General features: G+C 39.8%; 1 protein-coding gene across 1 annotated transcript in view; it reads right to left on the minus strand.

Moving 5' to 3' along the window:
- Positions 1-392: 392 nt before the first annotated feature.
- Positions 393-24,844, minus strand: part of TMPRSS4 (transmembrane serine protease 4) — a 38,543-nt gene continuing 14,091 nt past the window's right edge. Inside the window, exons 2-13 of the mRNA XM_075191637.1 lie at positions 23,647-23,695; positions 18,690-19,055; positions 17,541-17,693; positions 17,296-17,422; positions 12,576-12,674; positions 10,649-10,689; positions 7,012-7,174; positions 6,635-6,801; positions 4,233-4,331; positions 2,070-2,203; positions 1,673-1,828; positions 393-1,427 (exon numbers count right to left, since the gene is read on the minus strand). Coding sequence (XP_075047738.1) covers positions 1,416-1,427; positions 1,673-1,828; positions 2,070-2,203; positions 4,233-4,331; positions 6,635-6,801; positions 7,012-7,174; positions 10,649-10,689; positions 12,576-12,674; positions 17,296-17,422; positions 17,541-17,693; positions 18,690-19,055; positions 23,647-23,695 — 1,566 coding nt within the window. The 3' untranslated portion in view covers positions 393-1,415. The remainder of the gene's footprint in view (positions 1,428-1,672; positions 1,829-2,069; positions 2,204-4,232; positions 4,332-6,634; positions 6,802-7,011; positions 7,175-10,648; positions 10,690-12,575; positions 12,675-17,295; positions 17,423-17,540; positions 17,694-18,689; positions 19,056-23,646; positions 23,696-24,844) is intronic.

Here is a 24,844-nt window from a genome sequence, read left to right on the forward strand (position 1 = left end):
AATCATATACACAGTGTGCTCTGTATTTTATGCACAAATCTTTGTATGAATTCATGACGCTCAATGTGGGCGGCATATTCTTAAGGTACTGGGGAGTCAGTTGGTGTCAGATAGGCAACTGTATTTTGTAATTATTTTTTCTTAATAATTTAGTACAAGTAATGCAACATTGAGATATGGGATTTCTCTAGCAATCCATGTCTATGTTTCACTTATGCAATATTGCGCATTATGTATGAATGAGGACATTTCTTCAAACTAGGGTACTGCTATTTCAAACTATATATCTATATATCAAAATCAGTATTTTTTTCATGGTTTAAGCTCCATTTAAATACAAAATATGCAGTTCTGATTTATGGTTTTTTGGTGTAAAAGAAACACAAACAAAATAGATATAATATTTAATCAGCATTAAAAATATTGTATATACACGTCAACTAAATTCAAAATTCATTATGTACACATGTTAAGATGTCTGAACAGTAGTAGAGGTAAACAGACAGGAGCATACACAGTCTGTTAAGGGTTTGAAAGTAGGGAGTTAAAACAACAATTGGACTGTGAGAAAAATATACAGATTTGACCCATTGCTGCTGCTGTGGTTGAATTAAAATGAATAAGGCAATAATAAGGCACCTGTACTCATGCATGCAGCTCCTTACAACCTGGACGTTTAGGGGGCTTGAGAATCACATGGTCTACTGGGAGAGCCGTTTGCTGTGTACAGCATGTTTTCCACAACTCTTGGGTGTGTTTTGAAGGGTACAACAAGGCTGCTTTAGATAGTTTACATCCAGTAACCTCACTGTGGGATAGCTCTGCTGATGAAGACTTCATTTGTTAAGGTCATCTGTTTCATTCTGATGCAAGACGGCTTCCTACTGCTTGTAGGCGACCGGGACACTTGATAATCTACATGGATGGTATTGCTCCAGTAACCATGTAACTCTGCAATAATGTACCTGGATTAGCACGGAGGCCACATATCTGGTAGCTCCACCATAAGAGACCACTGCAGCAGATATCTGCAGTGACATCACTCATCAGACTGATATATCCTTACAGCATATATACTGTATAAAGTGTAGCTGTAGTAACAATCTTGATTTTATTACAGTGTAAGAAATAAGTGCGAGTGCAGAGCAACCAAGATGAATCTAATAGTGCACATGCTCTGAGCATCAAACTTGCTAGAGCTTAGAACTTCACCAACATAATATCCTGTTTTATTTAATAAAACTACTACACATTGAGGAAACGCCATGCTCTGGACCTGCAGAGCGTAAAACCACGGTGCAGCCACAAAGAGCACTGCACAATAGTATTTCTTCATGTGTATGACACCCAGGACCTTTGTTAGGTCAGGAGGTAGAAGTAATAAATAGGGGAATTAGATGGATCCATTGCAGGCGCTACAATTCAGTCTGGAAAGAAATAGAACACAGGAGAATTAGAGAAAAAGCATAGAACACGTTGGAAATCTTGTACACAATTGACAATAAAATTGCTACCTTCATTCACTCACTGACAGCGACCACACCAACATAATGTATAATAATAGCCAATTTAGTCTCTCACACAAAATGCAGGTAACTTAAGTTTATCGTTTTTCTTTGCTAACACAGATACACAAGATACATACAAGCAAATAAGTGCAGGATATTATTACCTTCATTGCTCCATAAATCCAGGTCAGATATGATGTGACTTTAGTGTACACTCCAACTTTGCCAGGCCGTCCACAGCCATCTCCCCAGCTCACAATACCAGCTTGTACCCAGAGTGAGTTCTCACCCAGAGACACCAAAGGGCCACCACTATCGCCCTATAAACAAAGAGACGTTGTTAGGCCAAGGAAAAGTATACATAAAATATGAGTTAATATAATATCAAAATAATACTGATGTTTCCATTACTTGACAAAATATTGTAGTTGCAATAAACCAGTACAAGCCATTACTGTATTTGTGCAGCAAATTTTATTAGCACTGCATGGCTTCCTATGGAAAACGACAGTCAATATACCAAAAAGTTGTGAGTTTTTGCATAGAAGAAAAAAAAAATACCTGGCATGTATCAAGTCCACCTGAAAGCCGACCAGCGCACAACATGCTGTTCAGGATTTGTCCAAAGTATTCTTGGTTACATACATCGCTGGGGATCAAGGAAACTGAAACTTCCTGAAGTGTGGAGGCCAAGGCTTTAGAAAAGAAGTAAAGCTGTGAGTGGTTGAAAAGTTTAAAGAACTGAGCTGGATGTGCGAAAGTTGTGAAGTGTTGTGTAGATTGTGAGTGTAAGCAACTTTGAAAACAAATGCATGAAAAGGTGGTTATGAAAACACCGTACAGTATGATCTTCCCTCAACTCCTTATTGTCAAGAAGGTCAATAAACAGAAAAGGTTGCTTGGGATGAGTATATCAGTATTATACAGAGAACAATTTGTGGTTACTTTGTTGTGGTGCTCTAGGGTATGTTTTTTTTAAAAAAATTTCAATGTTTAGTGGTATGCTTTAAAATTATATTTATGAGAACATTCTAATTAAAAATAGTAATAAATTATAGCAAGAAAAATGAACACATTAGAAAGGTGTGAGTAAAAATACAAATAAAATACAGTACTACTACTACAGCCATGTCTAAAATAGTGTAATAGTAACATTTTGCGGTTTCATTTTCCAACTTTTCAATATGTATTTACATTCTCTACCCTATACCTATGAAATTTAATCTATAAGACTATACTACAATTGCAGTCTGACTGTCTATAGGTTATTGCTTAGGATTACAATTTTTTATGTTCCCTTATATAATATGTTTGCTAAATCAGAATCATTTATATAGCCAAGTTGCCTATATGTGGTTACAGAATTAAATTATCTGTAGCCTGCAACTCCAACAGTATTGCAACAATTGTGTTCATGGATAACTGCATCCATGCAATAAGTAACAGTATCCTAACAAATTCATTGTTGATATATTTATTTTAGCCCAGTCTTCTCTGAGTGTATGGTGTATCTTGGTTGCCTGTTATAAGTTAGCTTAACAAACTTCAAAAACCATCTGATAAGTTTTCATTAAACTTTCTGGTTGTATTCCTATATACTTTCTCAATGGCTGTTTCAAAATACCAGATTAACCTATATTACATTTAGTTAGTGACTCCCCTCATCACATTTGCTGGAGTGCTCTGTATGTGTAGTTCATCTTCATCATCATCAACTATTTATTTATACAATGCTACTTATTCCTCAGCGCTGTACAGAGAACTCACATCAGTCTGTCTGTCTGTCTGTGCATGTTTGTGTGTATGTTAGGGAATTTAGACTGTAAGCTCCAATGGGGCAGGGACTGATGCGAGTGAGTTCTCTGTACAGCGCTGTGGAATTAGTAGCGCTATATAAATAAATGGTGATGATGATCAGTCCCTGCCCAAGCTCAGTTTGAAGTTGATGTCTGCAGTATATTTTCACAGGTTGCTCTTTTTACCCATTTATCTTTGTAATCAGTAACCAATTCATATTAATTCGCTAGAACTGATTTTGGACCTGTCTCCACTTGCTCTGTGATAATCCTATCTGAAGGTGGTTATTATTATACTCTACTGACTACTGATACAGAGTTATATTCTTAGATTATTAATTTCTAACTAGTAACCTTATTTTTACAATTATATTCATTTATTAGAGCCAATCTTGAAATAATGTCACTTGTTTTTGCCATAAAAAAGCATCTGGCGAAACGCGTGTCAGTGTTTCTGTCTCTGTTTGTGTGTGCATTATGCCCTAAATTGAATCAATAGTCTAATAATAAATAACAAAATATCCGAAAATGTTTAAAATTCGGTTTGCACTGTAATGAATAATTAATTATAGCAAAGCAGGAAAGGAGAACAATAGTTTTGTGGATTATACTGCTGAGCATTCTAAAAAGCTACCATTAAGCAAATGAAATAATTAAAAAACATAGTATATAAATATATATGGTTTTTTTTAAAAAATTGCCTATTTCACCACAACAAAGTACTCAACTTTTTTATCTGTATAATATACAGCAAATAGATTTTCTGCTGCACTTTGTAAAATGAGTAGGTCAGTAACAGTGGAGGTACCATAGCGCAGAACTTTCTGATTCAACATGATAAACACAGCCATGATGAAAGTGAGGGTCTTGGAAAAACAGCGATGTATAGAAGAATTTGAAAGCACAAGACACATGTCATATCTCTTACCTCCTCCTTCTACAGTGTGACCCCAGCCTGTCACTGTCAGCGGTGCGCCACTTGGTAAGATGTTGTCAAACCCAGGAAGGCAAATTGGCTGCACTGAGGCTGAGAGGCAACAAAGGTAAAATGAGGATGGCAGAGGGAAAAGTACACATCCTTAATAACTACATCTAAGGCACATACAATTACAGTGTTACATACAGTAAAGATTCTGTACCAAAACAATATATTATGTATGAGAGATGTTTTCTAATGGACCCATTCAAATTTAGTCATGGGAGATACTGCTCCCCTGTTGCTTATGGCTGAGTTTTCATATATAACTTGACACCATGTGTGTCCAACTTTTCTTCATGGAGCATAACATGACACATAGGGGGAGATTCAATCCAGCGCAATGTGCCTCCGGAAGAGTCTGTGGAGACACATCTCCTCGATGTTCTTAATGAAATCTCCACTCATTTCCCCTTGTGTCCCATAGAGTTGAGCAGAAATATGAGCAGAGATTTCTAACCATAATTGGCGGAAATATGCACATCCAAACATCGAGGCGATATTCAGCAGCATTTCGCACTAAAATTAATCTACCCCAAAGTCTGGTGAAAAGATACTTAAAAGAATAAGTATAGCCAGACAAATACTAACCCATGCACCCATGCCCACCAGAAACAACTCCATACCCTGCACAACAGCTTCACACAGTCCATTACACATAACATGCAGCCCTGTAATAAGCATAACAACCACATGTTCACCAGCTCTCAATCATTACAACCCTCTTCCCAAGGTTGTCTCATACTCGCCACATGCTGAATTGTGCCCAAATTAAAAATCTTATGCTCAACACAGTCCCATACCCACTACTACAACCATGTCTAGCATAACAGCCTCAAGCAAAACACAGTATCATGCTCACCATTACATGGCTGTAACAAAATGTCAACTCCTTCCCATCACAGCTCCATATCATTCACTCCAACTCTGTACCCAGATTAACAGCCTCTTGCTCACCATCGGCAGCAGATGTGACTGAGTTTTCCTGCAGTGAGCCTCATGCCTATGTTCAAACAGCCCTATGCCCAGATAAACATCCTCCTGGCCCATGCCCAGCATTTACAGAGTCGGTCACATACTAACACAATACAGCCATGTGCTAGCCAACATTCCCACCTCCCTACATTTCCCCTAGATTCATAAATTGTTGCCCTTCTCTTAGTGATTGTTAGATTAACAAAGAAAACACATTACAATTTCATGCCATGGGGCTTCAGTCCCAGCTGTCTCTATACAGTAGAAGTAGAGACCAGAGCCGGTGTACAGGGTAGGGCAATTTCAAATCTTCCGCTTTGTGGAAACAACAATATGTGTTCCTGTGAGTTCAAGCATTTGAAAATGTCCTAATACAAGGCCTGTGCTCGCAGCATTCTGGAGCAGAGTCTATTTTCCTAGTAATGGTCCAAGTAATGGTGCAAGGCATGACGACAATGGTGGGTAGGGGCTGGTACAAAGCAAAAGGTTTGTATAAAAGTAAAGGGTACAGTTTGGTACAATGAGGAGGCACAAGTTAGTGCAATGAGAGCACAAAAGCTAATACAACGAGTGATCACAGGTTGGTATAAAGAGAGGGCAGACTGGTCATATTATGGGCACAGGCTGATATAATGCATAGAATCACAAGCTAGGATACTGTGATGGGGCACAGTCTACTATAAATGTGGGCAAATCATAATAAAGCATTGGGCATCATGAATAAATATTGAAATCCTGACCCATTTGCTAAATTGTGTATACACTACTCCCTATTTATAACACCAACCTCCCTTAATATCAGGTATATTCTTATCAAACATGGCAGAACAAAAATAAAATAAGCACCTTCCCCAGTGAAGGCAGAGTGATTTCATAATGAAACTGTGCCCTCTATTTCTAACAGCTACTGCGGTATCAATGGATGAAATCGCTTGTTGCTGTGAGACAATTTGGTTTCAGAGTAGGCATGTCAGGACAACACAGTCCATCCTAATATAGGCTGCCAATTGGACAGCACTCGCGTACAAGATGGAAGGCCATACCATGATCGTTGAAAAGTTTTGCAAAGCGGATCCTTGCAGTGATCATCAAGTATAATCAATTCCTGGCACATCAAAGCATATTGGGCCCAAGGACTACCACTGTAGATATATGTTATTTCTGCAGGGGTTAGGATTCTTCTCCCACACTCTCAGTCCCAACAAGGCAGCAGACACATAAACAGAACAGATACCAGAGGGACATAGCGAATTGTATTCTATACTACGACAATCAATTGCTGGTTCTTTCTGTAAGGGCAGCTCACAGTACACATTCTACATTTGCAAGGGTTGTTTGAAAAATAAATAGTTTTTCAGGTAGCAACTGAGTTTTATTACCTGAGAGGCTTAAATCCTTCTTGAGTATAAGCAGGGCAATGTCATATGCCTTTTGATCTAAACCGTAGCTGGTGTGAATTAAGATTTTATCCAGTTGTGAGGCAAACAAATATGTAAGACGGGAATCCCCAGCCTGAACACGCCATCTATCCACCTGCTGCTCAGCCCTAAATTAGAGATCAAGACTCAGAATTATCTATAGGTAACATACTATATAGTGATTTTCACAGCTCTTAAGATTACATTTAGCCTTTGTGGCTGGGACATTTATTAGGAAAACCAGAAATGTGTGTACATTAAACAGTGCACCACGTCCAGTGTGGAAAAACAACATTGGGGATATAAATAGTAAAGTTCATATCTGCTCCTTGACTTACTTTTGAAAACAATGTGCAGCACTGAGAATTATGCGGGGGGCAAGAATGCTTCCTCCACACGAATGTTGCCCCATGTACTGCAAACTGACCTGCCATGGCGAGTTCTCTATAGAGGCATCGTGGCCTCCAATAATTCGTTCTTTTTTATGATTGACGCCACAAACTAAAGAGACAGATGGAATGAGATATGAGGAGAGTGTGAAAAGAAGAAAAGGTTCAGATTGTTATAAGCGAAACATAATGAGGCCGTATGTTCGATCTAGAGAGCAGTAACACAATCACATTCAAAATGAAGTACAATATTATACATATTACCTATGGCTGTGGTAGCACAAGTCACCTCAGAGCTATAGGACTCACACAGACAAGTTACTCACAGAACATTCCCAGCTGCATACTACACAAGATCTGAATATAGTGCAGGCCTCTGGGTCATTGATCTCAAGATATGCACTTGTCTACTGTTCACAAGGGAGGCAGTGTAAACTGTGGGTCAGAGCAAAGTGCTATACCATAGGACATGCACGGCTTTCTTGGGAGGCAGAACGATCCATAGACAGAAGCTTAAATTCAACTCCACTTCCTAATACTAGCCACCCCTACTATCGGAAGTAGCACTTAGTTTCGTTTGTTGTGCCAGGGAGATGGGGTTCTTTCCTATGTTTAGTGAAGCGTTTGTTAAATTAGTTTTTTTTATTATGTTTAAGAAAATATTCAGAGCCTTCCCCTTAAATGGGAAGTTTGCTGCGATCCTCAGACCAGCTGGTCTGTCACACACTATTAAAACACTGGAGCTCTTCATTTGCAGTCAGAAAGGTTCCAGAAGACCCTCCATGTCTTTTTTTATCAGATGCATCATCAAAGTCAGGCTCACAAGATATCATCTTGGCAACCTCAAGGCACGTTACATAAAACAATTTAAAATATCAAAAGCTCCACCCAATAAATGCTCAACCACCCAAAAATGGTCTGGAAGCTGTAGAAGACATCATTTACTTTCAATGATAATGGATCAGTCATAGCACAGGTTCTGGGTTCTCAAGACTAATCAGCAAGGTTGCAAAATTATCTTCAAAGATTTGTGTCCTCTGTTCCGTACAGAAATCCTTAAAGAGATACTGCTGAAGTAAGTCATCATTCCCATGGCTCTAGAACAGCACATCAGAGATTACAATCTAAACCCATTTTGTTCGAAAATAAGAAAGAAACCTCGCTCAGCCTCACACTGAGCTCCCTCAAATTTAAAATGTAGTGCCCAAAATGCAAGGAGTCATTGAGATCTGATCATTTTACGGAAGAGGGTATCTGCATGGCTTCTACTGATCTGTAGGAAGTCTACCTGCACATCTCAATTCACTTCTCCCATCTGAAGTACCTTCACATTGCAGTAAAACAAAACTTCCAATTCAGGCAGACTCTCCCTTGTGTACTACTAATGGCACCAAGAGTATTTCAAAACTGTCCACTCAGCTTCAGAAAATGAGGATAATCTTTTATCCACACCTGAGAGCACCTACGTTACCATCAAGCTCTACGAGATATGCAACAATGTGGGCAGGTGCTTAAGAAGTTTGGCTGGTTAGTGAATTCTCTAGTCCTCTCCAGTCATCTCAAGTAATCTAATTTCAAGTAGACATATTCAACTCACAGACCGGAAAAGTATATCTACCACTGGCAAAGGTATTCAAACTACATTTTCCACATTCCTTACTCATGATTCCACATGAGACACTTTCAACCACATTTTCTACATCCCTGAACCAAAAATTACTGAAAGCTATCTCAAACCAAGCCCTAACTACTATGGCGGATAATGCAGTAGGCAGCTAGAGGTTCAGATTAGAGAAATATCAGCAGTCGTCACTCCAGGACTGCTATATCAAGACGTGGACTTTCTCAGCTCCAAAACCCTGGATCAAGGAGGATGGTCCCTACACAAGTCTTCCAGGATTTGTTGAGTTACTGTGCTCTATCAGAAATAATCCTCATGATGTCGGAGGACAATCCTTCAGTGTACTGTGCACAGACTTGGTTGGCGTCCACTGGCCACATTTATTGATGCATTAGTCAATCTGTGTCATATACATTTGTGTATGTCATTCCACCAATAGTACTTCTCCAAGGAGTGATTCGGAAACTCAAGACAGAAATTACTGTTGCTCCGGTGTGGCCAGCATGAGACCGGTCACTAGCATCCAGCTATGGAAATCCAAAGGCTTCTCCAATTTATTTGTAAACAATCTACTCCAAAATACATCCAGAGAAAATCCATCTGCAGAACCTACCTGAGCTTTATGGACAGGCTTGTAGCATTCCCCACACATCCTTGAGTTTCTACAGCAGCCTCTATCATTAATCAAAATCCTTACAAACGAAAACAACTAGCCCTCCAATCCAGTACATAAGTTTGGATACAGTACTGAAAATCCAGGGGGTGGTTGTCAGGGTTTTGCCCCCATCTCCCCAATCCTGACTGTTTCCTTCAAGCAATCGACCATATCCATCATTTATGGAATCTACAATAGTTTTCTGCTACTTGGGCGTTATTTAATATGGAATTCTCAGAGAAAGTCCCTCCACACGCGCCCCAAGTTTAACAATGTCCACGCGGCTGCCCTTCATTCTGTGGTTTCGTTTAGAACGTCCTACTTTTACTCAAATGAAGTTTTCTAGGCTGTGTTTTTTTCCCTATGGGCAGTTTCCACCAGTTGTTTGCAATCTTGGACATCCCCAGCAGCCTGCACTGATACAGGGACTGCTGAAAGACATCTAGATTTTGTAACTTTTAATTAAATCCTTTTCCTAGAGGCCCTTAATGTCAATACAGAAAGAGCTTCACCTTCAAATAATTTTTTGTGTTCTTTTGTTTCTTTTACCACCTCCTGTTCATCAACATTAAGTAGCAGTGTATGAAGCTAAGAGGAGTGAGATTTAAGCTTCTATCTATGGATTGTTCTGCCTCTCAGTGGTGACAGAGTAGACACCCCAGTCACCTGCATAGGCATTACAGGCATCCAAGAAAAGGATTTCATAGTAAGTGATTTATACCTTTTCCTGGTTTCAGACTGATCCTCAGTCTATACTGCCACTTGTATAAACAGAGGTATGCAAAGAGCAAATTATCCCAGTGCCGACACTATTTTCAGAGACCTTTGCTTGCATCATGTTCGTTTGGAATGCATCTTGTGCAGCGTTTGCAAAAAAGCTGAATTAGCCTTTAAACTATTTCAGTAGCTCTAAAATCTGGACTTTGGTCCACTCAACAGTATATTCTGCAATAAAATCACAGGTGAAATAAAGAGTAGCACATGTGGACCTTTGAGAATCTAACCAGTGGATTTATATGTGACTAGCTACACATGTGAATTTTAGAATGTATAGCTTAGTCCCATAGGGATCCGTTAGTTACAGGTCAAGCAATTTATCTCATGAAATAAACTACATACAGTCTAGTGACTAAATATTGCTAGTGTAGATCTAGCCTTAGACTGTAAGCCAGTATAAAATACCATTTATCAGTTTCACCTGTCCCTCTTACTTGAGGTTTTCCCTTTAGTGGTTCTTAATGTTTCAGGTATAAAATGTAAATCAAGGTATTGTCACAATAGACAGATAAAAGCATGAGATAAGCACTTACCTATGCACTTCAGAGATACAACGTTGCCAGATGCACAGCTCCTGCAATGCAGATATATACATTCAAGAGCAGAATAAATAATGTACTCAAACATCTAACTGCTCAGTAAGTACTCAAATCTCCATCCACAGTCAATGTTTAAAGGTACAAATAAGCAAAAGACCTATCTCAGCAAATAAACTACAGATGATTAGATTTAATTACCACAGTTATGCCAAGCAGACTCTTCATATAGTTGTTCTGGGAACATTACAACCACAATTGGTTGCATGAAGGTCCAGCAATTGATTACACTTTAGGTCTGGAAAGCTTTTTGATCCATTTATATTTTCCGTCTAGGAATGTCCTAATAATATCATAAAAGAGGGCTTCTAAAATATACTGTACAGCTAGATTAGCCATTGCATAATACTTTTCATAGAAAACTTTCCATACGCTTAATTTTCAAGGTAGCCCATATACAAATCACATTGTGAGCTCCTTAGGGCAGTCATCTCCCTTTCATTTCTTTTCTCTCATAACTTTCAAAGAACTTGTTTTCATTTACTGCATTGTAATGGATCCCTTCTGTTTTACGCTTGCCAGCTACATGAAATGCTGCGTAATCAACGTTCCTATGTAAATGCATAATACAAACGGATACATTTCATGTAGAATACAAAGGTAGGAGCAGTGAATATGATGATGGTCTTTGTTGACTAAGTCTATGGTTTCAGTAAACAGAGTGATATGGTACATATTACTTATGGTAATATGCAATACCGTAATATGTACTGGATATGGTACACATTACACTTGATGTGAATGCTGGTTCTCTCGATGTTCTCCTTAGTGCTACCAATTACCGTTTTTTGGGACAATTTGTCAGTATATAATTTGTGTAATAGAAATTATTGCCTACTGTAACATACTGAACAGTAATCAGTAAATGTCACATTTGTACTGTAGTCGTTTCTCTGCCTTTTGGCTAAGATCAAGTGAGTACCTGTTCAAGTAAGTGGTCCAGAGCCTCCCTTGCAAGATATGGGAAAGCTTGGTCTGATGCCAGAGGCCTGCTATGCCGTGTTGAAAGCCCGGGACTAATGTGCCCCCAGAGTGGCAACCCGGAGTTGCCATAAATCACTGGTGTATACCTTAAACACGTGATTTTGTTGGCACTTAGCACATTATACCACTTTCATTTTATGCACACGCCTTCCTTTTGGCTGACCGGGAAACATTTTATAATAGCCCAGCCAGGAGGCTGGGGTCATAACCACCCGGCACTTTTTTATTTTTCTATTTATTTCACTTCTTGTTTGTCACCTTCACTTTAATATTTTTTTAATTTCACAGATTTTTTGGGGTGCAGGTAGGCCCTTATGGGCTCTGTGTCCCTGAAGATCTAGGGGGGTCTGTGTGGCCCTCAGGTTCCTGCCCCCCTGAACACCCTCGTTGTCCTTCCTTCCTTCTGGGGGAGGACCAGTTTTGTGCCCTGGGTGAAGCTTTGGCAGATCCCAGGGGCAAAGGGGCCCCCCTAGCCTTGCGGCGAAGGAGGTCTGAAGGCCCTTGACCCCCAAGGGTCCTTCTGGATCCGGGGGTTGGGGATTAGGCTTCTTCCTCCTTAGAGGAGGGCCATGTACCGCACCCTTGTGCACGTTTTCAAGTTTTTACACTTTTTTTTCGAGCACTAGGGCAGGAAAGCACTGTTCCCGGGCTATCAAAAAACAATATGTGCTGTAAGTGGAGTTACATACAGTATATTTACTTAAACTGGATGGCCATTGGAAAGCAAAATGAAAGTTCTTGGATTAACCTCTTAATGGGTAGCAGTGAATTGTTAGAAAGGGACATTATGGGGACATGGCTAGATAACTAATGCCCTAGAAAACAACCCTCCAGGTGTGAGACAGACATAAATTCAGGATGTAGTGGATAACTTACTTACCCAGGGTTGGGAGTCAGTTCAATCCCACGGTCATTGAGCAGAATATTACTGAACAGCGCATTAGCTTCTGTTGTAGTTGTGCTAGAGAATGATGGGGTACTGAAAGTCAAAAAAAGTGGTAGGATATGTAATTATTATTTTTTTGCATTCTTCTCTTTATAGACAAATATTTGTCTGCATATGTGTAGAAATCAGAAACCGATAAAATGGGTGTTCTAAGTATTATATACAGAGCAGCAGCTGGAACAAACGTTTGCTCCTCTATTAAACTAAACAAAAATAAAGAAGACCAGCGGCAATTCCAAGGTATAAAATATCACACACCAATCAAGATAAATTGGAAAAAAAAATAATATGTATACAACAAACTCACCTTCTAATTTAAAGCATGTATTCAATATGTACAAATGTAAAACATTAATAATACAACATAATTAAACTTTATATCATACACTGTTAAAATATGCATATAAAACACTGTTGCTTTGCATATATGTTCAAATACACACACTGTAGCACAACTAGCATAAACAATACGCAATGATGAACCAACTAATATAATAAAGTGTCTACTGTGAAGATACTGGTACGTTAGCTATGTATAGAAAATACACGGTTGGAGCATGCAATAGTCAAACCCATAGAGAAAATCATATATGTATCAAAGATGAAAAACAACACATCAATCCTGCAAATGCTGGTCACGCTGGTTCTCTAACATATTAATGGATATCCACAGTTTGATACATTATCTGCTCACTACAGCATAAAATTGAAATTATTACTATGTAGCTGATGGTGTCAGAGTAAAGTTCATAAAGCTACCATTGCATTCAGTCTACTTTTTATAGGGCCAATCAACACACCAATCAAGTAGCAGCAATTAGTAGGTGGACTTGGAACCAATAAAAGGCTAGAACCAAGAAGAAGAACAAACTACATGTTACCCCAATATAAACCCTATATAACTCATGGATTCATCCTGCAGCACACAGCAAGCAACAATTTTATCAACTCCGTATCTAAATCATGTTACATACATCTGAAGAACATTTCCAGAATACGCACATATCTCACACAAGACACCGCAAAAACATTAATTCATGCACTCATCTTCTCCTTCATCGACTATTGCAATTCCCTCCTTACTGGTCTTCCCAAAGTCAGACTTGAACCCCTACAATCTATTATGCAGGCAGCGGCTAGATTGATTTTCCTTGCTAACTGTTCTTCCTCTGCTGAGCCACTCTGTCAAACCTTCAAGCGTTCTATGAAAACCCACCTCTTCAGACAAGCTTATGATATTCCTCAATCACCACCTTAATCTCCCCTATTACCACCCTCTACACAGCTAACACAAGACAACAACCCTCAGACCAACATTGGTACACACACAGCCCACTCAGTACTTTTACCTTTGCATTCTAGCTGGTCCAGTGTGCAATATGATGTAGCACATGTCCTTGTGTTTTAAACTCCCATTGTCCCATAGATTTTAAGCTTGCGAGCAGGGTTCTTTTACCTCTCTGTCTGTATGTATTACCCAGTATTGTTTTATTAATGTTTGTTCCTAATTGTAAAGCGCTATGGAATTTGCTGGCGTTATATAAATGATGATGATGATATATAGCAACATACATTTTTAACAATATTGCTTAATTTTAAGAATTAGATGTTATATGCTCGAAACCTAATGAAAAATTTGCTGAATACATATTCATACAGCTATACAAAAAAAGGAGGTGGATCAGAGGAATAACCTGCTACCATATAGAAATCAACTTCCAACCCAATAGTCCTTACCTAAATAAATTAATAAATTAAATAAAAATGACCTAACTTTTGAATTGGAACAACACGCTCCCTGGGAGATTGCATACTGTTTGACTGAGGCTAAAGCATGTCAGCTACAATCAGCTGTTCTCCTCACTAATCAATTCAGTTTTATTTGCAGTTTTCGAAAGATGACCATGGAATTGAAGGAATCCTAGTGGACAAGTGACAGCGGCTTAATCTCATATTAACTTGGCAGCCCAGGAGTCGCTGCTCGCTGAGTCAATACGTCACATTGTATCTCCTGGTACATGACCAAACATCTCAGAGTGCGTGTAACACTGCGGGTGAGTCTGGACATCTCCTCACTGATATTGTGTTTTGAGACAAAGAGATGTAGTTAAATCTTGGACAGACGTTTTCCACTCGTGTCTTATTGGAGTGGTTTATACATCAGGCTGAGAACTTCCATTTATTCAATATCAATTATCTTGTGATGAAGAATCTCAAATGTACCTAGCATTTTGGGTGAGTGGGGAACGTCCCCGCTATCGTGGCATGTGGAGAACGGGAGACGCAGACAGCTACATAATAGAGATTTCTATTTCATGCACATAGAAAGTGGATAATGTATCAAGTTGTTATTAATATGTTATAAAACCAGCGTGACCGTATTGATTTTCAACTTTGATAAGTATACAATTTTCTCTACAAGTTTATGACTATTACAGGCTCCAGCAGTATATTTTCTAAACATAGCTGACTTTCGTGAGTCTTCACAATAGACACTTTATTATATTAGTTGGTTCATCATAGTGTATTGTTTATGCTAGTTGCGCTACAGTGTGTGTATTTGAACATATATGCAAAGCAACAGTGTTTCATTTGCAGATTTTGACAGTGTACACGGTAGCATTTAAGTATGTTACATTATTGTTTTACATTTGTGCATAATATTAAATACATGTTTTAACTTCGAAGGTGGATTTGCTGTAAACATTTTTTTCAAATTTAGCTTGAGCTGGTCTTTTTTTTAATTTTTGTTATGTGTAGAAATCAATAAGCTGTAATGAAAGTTTCCTGCCACAGGTTTTTAAAACTAGTCAGGCTCGCTGCATTGAACTTTATGCAATGAAGGAGAACATTAAAGGGGTATATTTACTAAACTGTGGGTTTGAAAAAGTGGAGATGTTGCCTATAGCAACCAATCAGATTCTAGCTTTCATTTATTTAGTGCATTCTATAAAATGACAGCTAGAATCTGATTGGTTGCTATAGGCAACATCTGCACTTTTCCAGTTTAGTAAATATACCCCTAAGAAGTGTCATAAAGGTGGAATAATTAAACTGGTTTGCCTTTCACTGATAGTCAGAACATATCTGGATTGTCAAAATTAAAACAGGTTGATTAATGCATGCTGGTATATTTCTGTGAAAGTTTGTCACACATTCTTAGTCAATGATTTCAATCGCTAAACAGGCAGCTGTATGATGAATTTTGGAACAGACTTAATTTTTTTTTTTTTTAAACTCCTTTATATTTTTGCCAAGACATAATCAAACAGTGCATTTCCATCATTACACAATGTTATTTGCTCTCAATTTGAAAGAAACAGCACCACCTACTTTGAGAGTTCATTATTACAGCTGTCATTCAGATGAGGCTGGGATTACAAAACTGAAGTAATAAACAACTCATTAATCACTTTCATATGTATGAACTCACAAATCATGTTCGTTTTAAAATAAGTGCTTTCTGTTTTGGAGTTTATATCTACTTTACTATTTTATCTTCACTGACTGGTAATAGTTTTCACTGGCACTGGTTTCTGTGTTCAGTTAAAAAGGTTTGCAACATCGTTAGAATTTATATAGTTGGTATCCTTTCTTATCACTAGATGGCAGTCACCAACTGCATTATTTCTTTAGTTTAGTGAACAAGGGGCCTATTTATTGTTAAAAAGCAGTTAGCGGCAATAAGTAAAATGTATTCATCTCCGTGATACATCCATTATTGACTCATATATGGATTTTTAAATTACAGTTTGTTAAAAAACAAAACAAAACAAAAAACAGAATTTAAAAACAGATATACCTTTAAATACAAAAAATATTTGAAAACCTCAAAAACATTAAGAAATGTTTAATTCAAATCAAGCATATTTTTTACATTTTGCTCTGTTATCACTCATATGTGATCACAGCACAGATATTATGGCAATAATTGCTAAACAGGCTTCCCCAGAGGCATGGGGATGTCTCTGCAGGCACTAAGCCCTTTGGTGAATTTGGGCAAGCAAAAATGGGCCCTGTTGACCGCAAAAGCACCCAACAGTCGATTTTTGAGGGGAATTCAGACTCCCATTGTAGGTGGCTTAAAATGTTAAATGGAAATAGACACTTATTCTGGGTTTATAGCAATATAATATCTTTATAATATACTGCTACAGCTTGCCTGCATCACTTGTAGGCAACATGTAGCTGTAAATTATATTATTAATGTATTTTTATGTAAGAAACCAAAACCCTCTAGTTTAAACATCTCAAAGCTGTTTACACTACTCCACCAAGCTAGTGACATACTTGGCCGGTTGTTCATCACAATATATATAGCTAGTTAATGAACTACTGGGAGCTGTACCATGCAGCTTGTAGCGGTATTATAACTGGCCTGTATTCTGACCTGTAACCTGCCACTCTGTCATGGTCTGGTTCCTGCACTTTCAGCTGCTGCATTGTGGAGATAGCCTCAGGGACACAACCTAAAACCCATTATCTCCATGCAGGTATCACCCGTTACACTCTGTGTCCCAGGAAAGCCAATGTCAACTGCAGGCAGCACACACACAGCCAGCGACATCACCCACAGACTATGACGGTAGGCCAACAGGACCCTATTTTCCCAAAATGTCTGATGAACGCTCTGCAGTAAAAAAAAATAACATACCTGGAATATCCCAGCTGCGCACATACAGCTTTTGCTCTGGCATTGTCAAAGCCACTGAAGCAAATGTAGCTCCACCTTCCAGCAGAAGTAAGAATCTGCAGAATGGAGGCCGCATCCGAAATCCTGACTGTGACACAAGAAGAGTTAACTAGTCATTTGATTGATTCTTTCCATTTCATTATGAACAGTAATAAGCCTGCAGGGCGCTTTTAACTTGACAAGCACACATAAAGGGTAATGCTCACCATTGGAATTGTTGCTGAAGTCTACACGCTGCACACAACGCAATTCATCTTCATCTCCTGCACAGTCGGACTGCCCATTACACCATTTGTCCAATGAAATAAATTTAAACGATTTGAGGCAGAAGAAGTAGTAGTTATCAAGGACCACTTTAACTGTACGGAAACAGAAAATCTTTCAATTACCAACAAAAAAAGCATTTATTAGCAAAAAGTAGTACATGTTGCACAGATTTCTTTTCTGAGTATACCAAGGTTTCTGCATGAATGAGCGATGCTTTGTTGTAAAAACAAAAAGTAAACATCTATTTATTAATCATGTAAAATAAGTACGGTACATTATTATGGCAATTTATATTGTTATCTGAATGATTCGTCATTCCACTGGTAATAAAATTGTTGAATGTGCACAATACGCACATTCGTAAAGAAACAGCATTTATTTCAGCTATGAAACATTACACCTACAGAATCTCGATATTGGGACAAGTATATGCATGAGGTTTTCCTGCAAGCTCTCTGCAATGTTTTCTGGGTCTGAGCTTTCAGTTAATTACAGTCTATAACATAAAAGGAGTCTTCTATTTCCATTATGCCTTTTATTGTACATCTTCCCAGTGTGCATATCAATGTGGTCTTTTCACTGGGATACCATCTATTACCCTGTAGGGTGAGCAGAGAGCTTTCAGCATAGGAGGTATAGTCACTGGGACTTAACCAGAAAGGATGGGAGAAGTGAATTAAAAGCAGCACCTGACTTGTCTGAGAACTTTGTTCTATAAAATGTCATTGCTACACACCTCCTACCCCTCACTGTTTCCAGAGCTCATAGCTCTCTGCTCTGCTATCTGGAGGCTCTTCTCATGGAGCTGTAGAGTGCAGAGGAAGAGAACATCACTAACATTTCAGAAGAGAAAAAAAAATTGGGCCATACCCCTGAACCACTTATCCATGCCTGCAATCCACTAAGCCATGTCTCCATTTTATTGGACTCATTGTTATACAAAGGAAATACATTTCTAATGGAAGATAAAGTTTAATTTCCTGCCTCAATGTGTTCAAAGTGAATACCTCAACTGGATCTATAATCACACAAATCAAACTGTATTGTTTAATATTCATACAGAAACAAATATTTCCTTTCGCACTTACTCAGTATAGCTATGACTACAAGTGAAGCCAACACAAGTACCGCTGTTGTAACGGGGACACAGTATCTTCTGAGAGCCGAAACTTGTCTGGTCTTGTAACCTATAGGACTAGCGGCAGCGCCTGGTCTTGGATTAGGTCTTGGATTGGGTTTTGGATTAGGTCTTGGACTACCTCGCACAGGGCCTGGAGTTCTAGTGGGTCCTGCAGGCTTAGAAACAGGAGGTCGTGTGGGACCTGGAGGTCTATTGGCAGGAGCTGGAACACGAGTGGGCCCTGAGGGTCGAGGAGCGGCAGTAGTAGTTGCAGTGGCAGCAGGCTGTGATGATCCCGTTGGTTGTGCTGAACGTCCACCTCCATCATTAGCCCCTAAAATAGCAGCAAATAATAAATGTGTTAAGGCAGAATTTTAGTTGCTCTGAAATGGAACAAGTAGCGGATTTGTATGCAGGTAGGCAAGATAATGAGCAAATAAATGACTCTGTATGCCAATCACATAGCAAAGGAAAAAAATTGTTTAAAACAGGATGCAAACAATACATTAATATTGTTCTGCTAAATGGATGCATGGCAACAAAAAACACACTAGTGGGACTTGGTATTATGTCTTCCTAGTCATACCCTAATCACACCACACGGCAGAATGAATTGACATCCATCATCCCAGATCTATTCACAGACTATAAATTCTGGAAATACAGTGCGGAATCGGGAAGCAAAAGTAGAACTGAAAGATTATATTTCTGGAACTTTGCACCTCTGCAAAACTCTACTTAAATCAAAATTCACTGTAAATTCGCTCATCTTAAATAGTCCATTAATTTTGATGCAACCATCTTGTCAATGGCTATATTTACAGGTGCAAGTATAAACAAAAATGATAAAATATGTCCAGCATTACACAGTTATTAGTACCTGAGACGGGAGTGTGTTATGGTAAAAGGGTACTTGCCCTGGAACGTTGGTCACTATCTCTTTGAAGTTTTGTAAATAATACTTTCATATACCATCCATCCACCATCCATGTTGTGTACAAGGCAGAAGTCCACTCATATCAAAGAAAGACACATTGGCACAAGTAATAATTCATCAATCCTGGAATGAGGCCACAACTATCCAAGGGGTAAATGTATCAAGCTGCAAGTTTCCAGTGGGTTTTTGAGAAGTGGGGATGTTGCCTATGAGCTCCCTGCTCATCCTCCTTGACCTCTCTGCGGCCTTCGACACCGTGGACCACCCCCTCCTGCTACAAACACTTCTCTCTCTTGGCCTCTTTGGATCTGTCCTTGCCTGGTTCACCTCATACCTTGCTAACCGCTCCTTCTCAGTATCCACATCTGGCTCCTCCTCCACCCCCTTCCCTCTCCCTGTTGGTGTCCCTCAGGGCTCTGTTCTTGGCCCTCTACTCTTTTCGCTCTACACCTCCTCCCTGGGGGCTCTCATCTCCTCATTCGGTCTTCAGTATCACCTTTACGCTGACGACATCCAACTCTACATCTCCTCGCCTGATCTCTCCTCCACCCTCCTCTCTCGTGTATCTGACTGCCTCTCTGCCATTTCCTCCTGGATGTCATCGCGCTTTTTTTCAAAATTAACATCTCCAAAACTGAACTGATTGTCTTTCCTCCCCCTAGACTCCCCGCCCACCACATCCTCTCTATCACTGTTAACAATACCACCATCTCCTCTGTCACCCAACTCCGCTGCCTGGGCGTTACCCTCGACTCCTTTCTCTCCTTCGCCCCCCACATCCAATCCCTCGCCCAATGCTGTCGATACCAGCTACGCAACATTGCCCGCATCCGGCCCTTCCTCTCCCAGAATGCCACCAAAACTATCATCCACGCACTTATCTCCCGCCATGATTATTGCAACCTCCTTCTTACCGGCCTCCCCCATTCCCATCTCGCCCCCCTCCGCTCTATACTCAATGCGACTGCAAGACTCATCTTCCTTTCTCGCCGCTCCTCGTCTGCCTCCCCTCTCTGCCTTGCCCTACACTGGCTCCCCATTCCTTACAGAATCCTTTTCAAACTCCTGACCCTCACTTACAAGGCTCTCTCCCAGTCTACTGCTCCCTATATCTCTAACCTCCTCTCCATTCACACCCCTGCCCGCTCCCTGTGCTCGGCCAATGACCGTCGCCTCTCCTCCACTGTGATCACCTCTTCCCACTCCAGAATCCAAGACTTCTCCCGTGCTGCCCCCCTTCACTGGAACAACCTCCCTCGCTCCATCCGTCTTTCTCCCAATCTGTCCTCCTTCAAGAGGGCACTCAAAACTTACCTGTTCCTAGAGGCTTACCAACCTTCCACCTAACCTCTCCTCCACCTGTTCTTCCCCTCTCTCCTCCCAGCCCCCCTGCTCTCTCCCCACTTACTTCAACTTGCTCCCTGTGTGCCTGAGTTCTGTCTACCCTCCCTTAGGATGTAAGCTCATTTGAGCAGGGTCCTCTTCCCTTTGTTCTCCATACCTGCTCTTCTGCTCCGTCTTTACTGCATTAGCCTGCCTGGAGACTCTGAAGTTTTGGTATTTTTTGTCAACCGTTTGTAATAAGTCACCTTGTTTAGTCTACTGTTTGTACTGTGTACGGCGCTGCGGAACTTTTGTGGCGCCTAATAAATTAAGGATAATAATAATAATAATAATAATAATAATAATAATAATATAGCAACCAATCCGATTCTAGCTATTATTTATTTTGTACATTCTACAAAATGATAGCTAGAAACTGATTGCTTGCTATAGGTAACATCTCCACTTCTCTGTGCCAGAAACTCTCAGCTTGATACATTTTCCCCCTTCGTCCCATCAACATTCAGTCACTTTGACCCCTGCACCTAAGCTTAACTAAATTTTTCAGGACATATCCAGCACATTTCCCTGGGCACTCTAATCTTCCACTGCTGTGTATATCTTCCCTGTGCTAGCTCTACAATATCTACTGAATATATTACACTCTGCCTGTAATATATATATATATTATACCCTGCAATATACTGTAATCTACTTGCATTTTATGCCAATCGTAACTCTGCACTACCCTGCAATATAATATATGAATTGCACTACTCTGCCTGGAAGTTAAATACATAATAGGGTAATAGAATAGGGTAATGCATTACTAGATTTGAACTGGAAACTCACTTCTGAGTGTGGCTTAGTAATGTATTGGAACATTATGCATCATGCCTGTTAAACTATAGTGCATCATATGCATTGTATGGAAGGATTTTATATACCATGTATACAATTTCAAAGTTATCTTTATAAATTAAAAGATTTTGTACATTGCGTTTGTTTGTAGGGTTAGACAACAGAGACAGGATGAATGAATGCTTAGTTTAGATTTGCAAAACATTGTGGTAAAATGAGATGTGTACTTATTTAGAATTTAGCACATAATGGTGGGCTACTTGACCTGGAGGTTAACAGATGTGTAATACTTGGGCAGTGTAGGACCCAGCACAAGGAGTCACGTGAGTAGCTCTCACAGATTTCTAGTTGGGACATATTAGCTGTCTATAGTTTACTTGGTACAAGGCGGAAGTTAAAAGAAAGGTTGTGTTAAATAATAATGCCTCTTAAGTAAATCTGAGATGTCACGGGTGCCGTGCTATTCGTGTCTAAAAGAGTGAAAATGTTGCAAATTGCAACATAATCCAATAATTAACGAGATTAATTATTAATAAGATCAAAAGGCATTTGTATCATTATTATTGCAATTATTAAGACTACCAGGAAACAATTCAGATCCCTAGAATATTTGCATTTTTTTTATCTCCCCTCCTGGAAATCCTGGAGGGTAGATCCTGCTGCCGAGTCCGTGGGGGACGATTCTAAGCTCCTCATATCATGAACCCCACCCCCTGCTGTTCATAATATAGTCAAGGGAGGGGGGGCAGGAATTGCTGGGAACATCATTAAGGGCCTCACATTCAGGGAGAGTAGGCAACTATGACACACAGTACTAGTGTGACAGACATTGGTGGTGGGAATCCAGTTTAGCAATGCAAGCTCACCGTGCTCAAATTCTCTCTGTAAAGATAGGTGGGTGGAGTCTAGGTGGGTGGAGTCTAGTGGTGTCCATATAATTAAGAAATACTTGAAGATGCATTTGCTCTGTGGTCAGAAAAGGGAATAGTGACTTGCAAAGTCTCTATGTACCTCAATCAAAACTAAGGGGCAGATTTATGAAAGGGCGAAGAGCCCTATTGCCTGTGTTATTTTCATCCACTAAAATAGAGGGGTTACCACCGGTGATAACGCTGCCGGCAGAAAAGTTTGCTTGGAGAAGCCTATTTAACAAAAATACTTGTTCTGTTAATGGCATATCTGTGGTAATTTAATTCCTGGCCATTACTTACGTGGCAGCATCAGTGGCCTCAGTGATATTTTTATTAAATTACGGAGATAAGCAGTAAATAAAAGACCCACAAGCTTGTTGTATGATACATATAAAGAAATTATTAAGACGTATCTGTAACAAAAATGCACTCTATGATAAACCCACCTTACAGAGAGATTTTTCATATGTAATGTTATAGCTATATATAGTCCAACGACAGTTGTGTATAATTTGAACCTGAATAGACCCATTGGCATCCATTATGAAGCCAATTGTCTGCCGTGCAGTGACAAATCAGTTTTGGAGTAGTGCATTTCCAGGCGCATGTCAAGCAACGTAATGCATATACTTCCGCCTCTACCACCGCTAAGGCACACGTCTAGGTTGTGGAGTCATCTCCTGAGAGTGGCAGATGCAGCTTGAAGTACACTTGGCAGATCATCCAGATGTACCTGTGCAAATCTAAGGCTTTTTGCATTGCACATCGGGTACACTCTGTAAGTACCTCTACTGTGTTTACCATAATACATTTACAGGAATCAAACTGTTACACATCATAGATACTGAGCTTTGTGGCTTCTGCTATTGATCTAAACAACTGGATGCTCTTACCTGTTCTGTTCAGAGGAGATGCAATATCTACTTCCTCATATGACGGATTCTGTAGAAAACAAACAAATGAATAAATAGAGGAGAAGAGAGAGTTCCTAAAGCTACTTACATACCTACATATATTGTCTGCCATTTGATTGCTTTTTTCCAAACTGGTGGACAATTGAAATGTATGGGCACCAAAAGTACTGTTCTAAGTTACCAAAATCTGATTGGAAGTAATTTGTGAGGGTGGAAAATCAGCTGCCAACTGATAACAAGGGTTCTACTGTTCCTTGTGTGTGGATGAATTCAGTACAGATAAGACTCTTCAGCAATTGTGACAAACAACTAACCAGGCCCGGCGCTCCCATTAGGCAAGGTTAGGCACTTGCCTAGGGCGCCGGGCTCTGGAGGGCGCCACAGAATGGTAAATTACTTTAAAACTGTGCGGCGACCGCTGACCATACCTGTCACGGCCGCCGCACAGCATTCAGATGCACGGGGAGAGGGGAAGAGGCGCCGATTTTGTAAAAATGCCTAGGACGCCATAGACCCTAGCACCGGCCCTGCAACTAGCTCACCACAAGTCAGTATGTGTGTAGATAACTTTAGTCTCTTAATATCACACAAAAGATAAGAACTGTATTTCTGTTCTTGCGCCTTACATAATCATAGTTACAATGTCAGACACAGAAAAAATGTGTTACTTAGATTTTCCACATGACCAATGGGAGGCAGATGGAAGCATAGGCATCAGAATTGCAGGGAGCAAATGTGAAAGAGAAAGGTATATATTAATTGTCCTTGTGACATGTAAGATCATACTTGCCAACTCTCCCGGAATGTCCGGGGGACTCCCGCATTTCGCAAGTCTCCCGGAGTGTGACAATCTCCCTGATCTGCCCATTTCCTAGTGAAGCGGGCAGAATTAGGTCCAAAACGCAGCAATTCACCGGGAATCGCGGCGTTTGCACTTTTTGGAGCCCCGCCCCCTGCATGCCCACCTTCCCCGACAGGCTCCCGGATCATACTTGCCATAAGTTGGCAAGTATGTGTAAGATGTGGGACATATTTAGATTGTATCCCTTTCATCTCATTTGTACAATTGGATTGTCCGCTTCATATATACTGTGTTCAAATCGACTATGTAACTAAATTGTAGACAGTACCAAATTTGGGCCATGTAGAGACCATTGTAAATGTACAAAATAATATA

This window comes from Mixophyes fleayi, chromosome 11 (assembly GCF_038048845.1).
Source record: "Mixophyes fleayi isolate aMixFle1 chromosome 11, aMixFle1.hap1, whole genome shotgun sequence".
Classification (NCBI taxonomy): domain Eukaryota; kingdom Metazoa; phylum Chordata; class Amphibia; order Anura; family Limnodynastidae; genus Mixophyes; species Mixophyes fleayi.